The sequence below is a fragment of the Corvus brachyrhynchos genome, unplaced genomic scaffold, assembly GCF_000691975.1.
Source record: "Corvus brachyrhynchos isolate BGI_N302 unplaced genomic scaffold, ASM69197v1 scaffold32, whole genome shotgun sequence".
NCBI lineage: Eukaryota > Metazoa > Chordata > Aves > Passeriformes > Corvidae > Corvus > Corvus brachyrhynchos.
In genome coordinates this window covers 422,908-431,331 of record NW_008237919.1, presented here as the reverse complement: position 1 = coordinate 431,331, position 8,424 = coordinate 422,908, and the positions used below count along the sequence as shown (strand labels likewise).

General features: G+C 37.8%; 1 protein-coding gene across 2 annotated transcripts in view; it reads right to left on the bottom strand.

Moving 5' to 3' along the window:
* The window catches only part of ASZ1 (ankyrin repeat, SAM and basic leucine zipper domain containing 1), a 38,471-nt gene that overhangs the window by 21,607 nt on the left and 8,440 nt on the right, over positions 1–8,424 (bottom strand). For both annotated transcript variants that reach the window (XM_008632856.2, XM_017733076.1), the window contains exon 4: positions 6,427–6,538. In XM_008632856.2, coding sequence (XP_008631078.1) covers positions 6,427–6,538 — 112 coding nt within the window. The remainder of the gene's footprint in view (positions 1–6,426; positions 6,539–8,424) is intronic.

Sequence of the window (8,424 nt, the reverse complement as noted above, 5' to 3'; positions counted from 1 at the left end):
GGCAGAAGTGGAGCAGAGCCACCCTGCTCCAGCGCAAGCCGCTGTTGACTATGCCAAGTTGGGGAGGGGATGCACTGAGTGGCTCCAGCCCAGCTGTTTCACCTGCTGTGCCCACTCTGCCATGTCTTGCCATGGGGAAGCTCTTTGCCTGCTGCTGGAATGGCTCTGTGAGGTCCTGCCTTCCAGAGAGGGACCTCATGCCATCTTGTCACTCTGTCCTACAAAGCCAGAAGTCCTCCTGCCAGGCCCATTTTGGGAACGGGTAGTTTCCAGCATTTCAGGTCTCTCTTTGCTCCAGTGGGGCCTGAGGTCTAGCGGTTTGATATCTAGCAGTTACTTACTCTTTTTCCCCATGCCTTTCAGCACTGTTTGTTAATAAACCATTGTTTTTTCACTTTCATCTATTAGTATTAATTTCTTATTGGTGGAAAGGGATTGTTGGAATCCTTAAAGGAAATGACTCATTCCAGAGTGCTCTCCTTTGAATTGTCTCAAACCAAGACATGATCTTACACTTCTAGAGATGTTTACAAGATTAAGCCATTGTGAAATATTACTCAGAAGTTTCTGTTTGCAAAGTATCTTTCCAGATGCCTGACTCATTCTTTGGTGGAATAAGATTGCAGAATTCAGGAAAAAAAAAAAACGTAGTATTGGAGGAGAAAGATTGTGGCGTTTCTGGTTGCTACTAAGCAATCAGATTAAAGCTAAAATATTTTACTACTGTTGTTTAATTAAAATCTACTGTATTTTAAAAAGCAATAGTTTTTCATGAAAAATATTATGTATTGCTTGTAATGTATAGCTCCATGTCAAAAATCTGCTTTCTAAAGATTATTCTATTTTGCTAGGATATACCTGAGGGGAGGACTGCTCTTCCCAATACTGGGTTTCTTAATACTAAGTTCATCGACCACTAGAGGGATCCCAAAACGCGTATGTCTTAAAGCAACTGCCTTAAAATTCCTGCCTCCTTCCAGAGAGCATTGCTAGAACTAAGGCTTTGCACATCTTTCCTTGGTTTTGATCATTCATACAAGGATAATGTTTTGTCTTATGAAAACATAGTTAAAATTGTACTGAATGAAATCCAGTAACATTACAAAGGTCAATTACACAGAGATAAGCAAAATGAAAGGTAACCAGACCTTCAAGACACACAACCAACAAAGTAAAGGAACCTGGTAATGACACAAAAAGACTTACATCAGTCCAGAACTAATTCAGTTCATCAACACTACAAAAGCAGAAGTTCTGGCTGAAAGTGAGGAGACATTCCACCACAGGGCACAGCCAAGCAGCAGAACTGGTTGCACAGAGAAGTTTTTTAGTCTCCATCTTTAGTGGGTTTCTAGACCAGATGGCAACCTAACTCAATTTTACAACAGAGGTAGCTTTAAAGAAGTTGGACTAGAAACCTCCTGGAATCCCTTCTGACCTGAAATACCCTCTGAACCTATGAAGATTACTACAAAAATAGAGAAAAACAATAATCTCTCTCTTCAACTTAATAACTGATATCTGTGTCTCACTATCTCTATATGTCTCCATAGAGATAGCTACACAGAGACATATACAGATATTTGTATTTTAAAGAATGAGCAGAAGCTGATTATATCCTAATAACTTGTAGCAACAGAATTCAAACTTACTTGCCCAAAGTGGACACTCACTCCCACGCTTAGTTCTTTTCAGTGGTAGGTAGCCTTTGATAAACTTCCCAAGTCATCATCTTTGAAGTATTTACATTTGACTGCAAAACCAGTGCAATCATGCCTGATTTCATTTTCACTTCTCCTGCTCTCAACCTTTTTTGTTTTAAATTTTGATACTATTTCACAATTACTTCCTGCTTTTTCAAAGGAAAAATACTAAACAAAAGCCCTGAGGCTACAGAATAGTTTTTTTCTCCAAAGATTATGCTGTAGTTACAGCTGTACAGTACTGCAGGCAAGATATCTGAAATCAAGACAACTCAATGATATTAAAGCCACTGAAAAAACTTCTCCATTTGCAAGTAAAACTCAATAAATACAACATTTAAAAGGTCCATCAATGTGATTGTGCAAGTATGCCATTTTAATGCTTGAGTTTTAATTTCAAAGGCTACAAGCTGTTTCAGGATGGAAACATACAATGCTGCAAAAATTTGCACCTCTACACGTGAGGGGGTGCCCTGAGCCATGCCATGAAAGCAGAGTCCATTTACACGTACGGCCACAAGAGGGAGACGAGAGCATTGGGTAAAACAAACCTTGTTTTCCTAACCCTGCAATGAACCCCCACAACCACAACAGCAAGCTTTAACATGGCAAATCCATTGTTTCCTGCTCAAGCTGAAGAGAAACTAAATGTATTGATACATCTTAGTGCAGTCTAAAAATGTTCATAGAGAGTGTAGTGATAATCATCCAGACAGAAGAACTTAAGAATCCTTTCATTATTTTGAGTAACCGCTGTGTTTCAGCAGTCTGGCTTGCAGATGACCTTCTTGTCCAAACACCGATTATTACGTCCTTTGGTATGGTACAATTCACATGACATTTGTCCATATTGAATATGATACTCAAGTCATAGTCAGTAAATAAATAAAATCTTAAAAGGCATAGAAGCAATTTAGTAATTAAACATCTAATTATGTTTGCTTCCAGCTTTGCAGCACCTACATAAGAAGCAGGGTCTCCTGCAAATGAAGAGAGATTTTTGTTTTTATCTTTAAAATCACAGAAAATTCTGAGTTGGAAGGGACCCACAAGGCTTATAAATTCCAACTCCTGGCCCTGGACATGACAACCCCACGAATCACACCACATGGTTGAGACCATTGTCCAAATGCTTCTTAACCTCTGTCAAACTTGGTGCTATGGCCATTTTCCTGGGAAGCTTGTTCCCATGCCTGACTACCTTCTGGCACAAGACCCTTTTCCTAATATCCAAAGTAAATGTCCTCTAACACAGATTTGTGCTCTAAGTCTCCCTGCTTTTATATTAAGACTGGAGAAAAAGACAAAATCAGAAGCTTTTTCAGTTTTTAGGGCCATCCAAAACTTTGTATGTGACATGTACACAAAGATACAACCAGAAGTTCTTACAGGCTCACTTCACTCTGTGCAAAAAATGGGGCAAAATTTAAATCACAAGAAAACAAGCTAAATAGATTGGCCCTACTACCCTGAAGCCTCCTACCCTGGATAATCGGGAGCCATGACAGAACTGGTAAGAAAGTTTCATCTCCTAGATGGCAAGGTATCTGACTGAAACATGTATTGAGTAGCTGTTACTAAACTGAATCTGTGGTGCAGAATTCATCACACCTGACAAAAAAACATGCTTATGTTTAGGATCATGATCTTAAGCAAGACGAAGTTCACCTTCCTGGAAAATTTCCTAAGAGGAAGGATAGGAGATGTCTCCTATTGGCACAAAGGTTTCTTTCCACTGGGGAGACATCTACAGAAAATTCAGTATTTTCAGCTGGTAATCTTGACAAGTTGTAAGTCAAGTCCCATAACCGGATATATGTTTATTAACTAGACCAGTGTATCAATAATACTAGAAAAAATACAGCAGGTAGAAAACAATTTTACCCTGAGTTTAGTCTCAATCTTTTCTTATTGAGATGCCAAAGCAAGGAAATGATGCTGCAAGACACTATTTTAGTCTATTGATCTGTAAACTGAACAGTGCTTCAGATAAACAGGAAGCATCTTCAAAGCTTTTGGAGCCAGTTTCACCACTCCACTGCTGCACATTAAGCCTGGAACTGAGAAATTAAGCGGCAACAGTGTGGTCACAGCAACAGAAGATAATCTGTTTGCCCATTTTCTGGCAAATGAAGTGGGAAACCCTATATAAAAGTAATACTGGAAAAACATACTTTAGTATAACCTTAAGAAAGCACTGCAGGTTAAAAAAGGTTTTTAAGAAACACTACTTAAAAGATTTCCAGGCCTTACAAAGGGATAAAGTATATAATTTACATTTTGGAGCAAGAGGAAGGTGAATGACATGAGATAAGCAAAACAAATTTCTCAAGGTAGCATTCACTTAAATGAAGCATTCAGGCTATAGTAGCTCTATACTGGCTATTCAGAGCAGTGCCTTCTTGTTTCACCTAGCCATTACTCTACTTGTTTGACTTTCAAAACCCTTTAGCTAGCACTTATGCTTTGATACACTACATTCTCATAAACAAAACTGTTTTTACAGCTACCAGTACTCAGTTTCCAATTTTGATTTGGCAAACATATCCTGTTATGCTGCTGAATACTTTCTTTTCAGTACTGTATCCCGTTGCAAAGAAACCACCTGCCTACCCATTCCTAAACTCACCTTCTTTCTTTGCATTTCAAAATTCAGTCTCTTTCCCACTAGTCCTTCCCTACTCCACACACTTAATAAATTAGACCCACCCCCTCCAAGTTTCTGTGCATCACCTCCAGACCACATAAAATAGAAGAGCCTACTGGTTGCCCTGACAGTGCAACAGAGAAAGGATAAACATTAAACCCCGCCTTACATGAACATTTAAGTATTCTACTTTGCAGTCACACACATTCCAGTGGTTGGTGGACAAAAGAGAAGCTTCCTAGCATCATCCTGGTTCTTACACACTGAGAAAGCCAAATAATGAGAACCTTACTTCTTAACACCTGCGGTAAGCTGATCACACAGGGAGTACTTTCACAATACTCTCAACTCACTGAGAGTTCTGATCGCTCCCACAGAACATCCTGCTCGCTCTAACGAAACAGGTGAAAAGGGACTGCAGTGCCACAGAGAGGGGCTCTTTGATCCCTTATCGTCACATAAGGCATTTTATTGTGTTTCATTCTCATTTCTGAACACAGAGCTAGAAATCCATGAGAAACAGCAGCTGCTGCCTCAGCAGACCCAATAATGGTGTGGCATGCACAGATGTCAAATACTGGAAAGGCATAAAGGCAGCTTGAAGATTTGAGATGACAGGGTCTGGATTTTTTAAGTCTCTGCTTTTATTTGGCACAAATATGACATTTCTGATTGCCACTTAATTTATCTTTTCATTTGAGAAAGACTACTACTGCAAAAGTGAAAAAGCCACAACTGTATCTTCTGGATGCATGAATAACTCATGTTAGCACAAGGTCTAAGGACACAAAAAGATAGTAAATAAATATTTGTATATAAAGATCAACTATGCAAAACATACTCTAAGTTTATAAATAAAATTTAAAAATTAGAATTCCTACCTTGTGTCAGCATTCATACTTTCTTTTCCCCCAAAGTTTAGCCAAAAGCCTGTCCAAATGAAAATGTGCAGCTTTGCACTCTCGCTTACATTTTCAACGCCCAAGACACAGTTAATAATTCCCCTATTTATTAAAGCAGATTTTTTATTCTAACACCCAGCTATCTGACAACAACAACATATAATTATTTCAGAGTATGTAGCTTTCTCTTCTCTCATGAACAATTTCTAGTCTCTCTGGTAAAAATAAAAGAATGGCACTTAAATTTGGTACCAGACATCAGTTGCACTTCAGCAGAACTCTGTTTCCTCCTTGTCTACCAGTATTATGCTCACAGTGAGGTTCAGGGCCTTGAATAGTTGAGTTCTACTAAGGAAAACCAAAGGCCTCCAATTCTATTCTTTTTACAGAGCTACTCACTCTATATATCCCAGGTAATGCGATGAAAGAGGTGTGGTATAAAAAAATTCAGTTAGTTGAAAAACCAGTTGACCTAAATAGCATTTTTTTTTAGCAGAGGCAAAATAGTTTATCCTAGGGTCAGTCCACAATTGATTTCTTTTTGATGTAAAATGAAACATTTCATCAGACTGCGCAACTACAGACATCTCACAATGCACTGCTTCAAACTGCTCAGACACAAAGTTGTAATTGAAGAAGTATGTTATTACTTGTTTCTAAAAGAAGCTTAATCTCTTAATCAGAATTATTCCAGATTGCAGTGGAATAAATATATTTTATTCACAGAATTTTGTTATCCACAGGAAGCACTCTGTGAAAAGAATATAGCCAGATATCCACAAAAAGCTCGAAAGTAGGACATGAATTTAAATAAAGAATTTAACTTCCATTTTTATGCAGAAGAGGCAATATGATTTAGGAAAGGCAGAGGACATATTTCTTGCTCTTATACTTCAGTCAAGTGAATAATTAAGATTAATTTATATTCTGTTCAGTTGAAGAACAAACTTACAATTTGATAAAGCTGATCACAGTCTTACTTACTCAGATTAACAACTGCACTAAGAGATGTAAGTATCTGAGCACTAATCTTTTCTTATACAAACAGCAGTGAAATGACAAGAAGTATGTACACTTCATCTTAATCACCAACAACAGCTACATCTATAAACGTGTCTCTGTATAATAATACTATATTTTGTACTGTGTTCACACATGTGGGGTTTTTCGATACCTGCAAGTAAGGTTAGGGTCAGCATTCCTTGATAGAAGCAGTTCCACAGTGTTCAAGATGTTCTCCTCAGAAGCTTGTGCAGTACATGCTGCCATCAACACAGTGTATTTATCTGTTTGGAAATTTGCAGTTAGAGAATTATATATGTAAACGTAACTACCATGCTAACTCAGAAGTTCCTTTATAAGTCTTTATATTTGCTAGAGTTGTTAATCAGGTTGACACTCCACGATATTTGGAAATGGCTAACAATCTTGTTTTCCTGTCTGTGAAAATCACTACAATGATCAGCTAAGACAAAGGCACCTGAGGAGATACTCAGAAAGATGTGAGTGAAACACAGTGGTAAAGCATCTATTCCTACTGAAGTTTAGAATACTTTGAAAGTACCCTAAAACTACAGGAGTTCAACTAAAGATCCTAATTTCTCAAAACGCATTCCACACCAGTAGATCCACTCCCTGTTCTTCCCCTCCAGTAAAAGGAAGTAACTGCTGACAGGAAGTTAACTGCAATGGATAGAAAAAGGTATATGCACTGTATTATAAACACATAGGACACCAGTTCTGGGGAGAACAGAGGCCCATACAAAGGACAGTTCAAGGAAAAGGGCTTTATGATAGGTCTTAAGGAGGAAGAATTAAATTTATTAACTTACTATGGTCCAGTAGTGGCAGGAGGAGTATTAAAAGTATTGGTTTAGATGTAGATTTAAAGAGCATCTACACAGTAGGTAAGAATACCAGCATATTTACTACTCCAGCTCTGCAACCAGCTGGGTGTTACATGCCACCCTACCTCACAAATCAAAAATGTACAACTGCTGTTTGCCCACAGAACACAGGAGACCTCCTTTCCCATGATTACTATGGTTTCCATATGGGAAACATAACACTTTAAAGACCTTAGCAAGTTATTTGGCCCCAGTGTCATTTAGAACACTGCTATTTGAGTAACTGCCCATTTTGTTTATTGCACAATCTGGTTCACAAGCTCCAGCATGCCTTCATCCATTTAAGAAGTATAATAATAGCTGTACTTACTTCATATCCTATCAAGAGTTCCAACATATTTTCTAATTTTCTTGTAGAAATTTTTGAATTGTATAATTAACATCTTCATTCTTTAATGAGGTCAGATTTCATTATATATAAACACGAAAAGTTTGTTACGTACTTTACCACCACTGCTCTCACCACTTCTTGCCCTCCACCTCTACAACATAGTTCTGCATTTGAATTCACTTGGTTTTTTAATATACCATCTTTTAATTTTCAGCTGCCTCTTGAAGAAATTACTTGATATGCTGACAAATATTTACTCAAAATGTTTAACCTGGTTATCAACCAGAACATGAATGGGAAGATGGCAAGACTTTAAATAAAGCACTGTTAAATATCTGGGAGGAACCTGCAGTTATATTTGTATTTATATATATATATATATATAAAAATATACTGTAGTATCTCAGGTAGTGATACAGAGTGGGAAATTAATTTCTGTTAGCCTACCTATAGCTCATACATGTGAGCAAGAGACAAAAGGGAAGAAACACCTTGGAATTCTTAGATTTCTCTTTTGCAGAGAAAAACTGCTAAAAGACTGCAAAAAAGATGTTTATGTTCACACCAGACGAAAAACCCAGCAGATCTGGTGAAATTATCCCTCAAGGATGCAACATTTTGAGCCCATCATATGATATATTAGTTCTTGTCAACTACCAAAAAGGGTAAAATTAAGTAACTACTTATAAAGAATGACTGAAGAGTGACTCAAGATGATTAACAGTATAGCTATTTATTAGGATTATAAGCGTTAAAGGCTAATTATTATAGGATCACTTGTATGACTGCATGCTGACGTAAAAAAGAGCAGGACTGGTGAGATTTAGTATCCCCTTAGGATACCACAGCTTTACTGAACACATGGGGCCTGACCCAAATCAATGACTTGCAAGACTGCTCCTGGCTGGACAGTACTCTGTAGTTACAGTTTCCC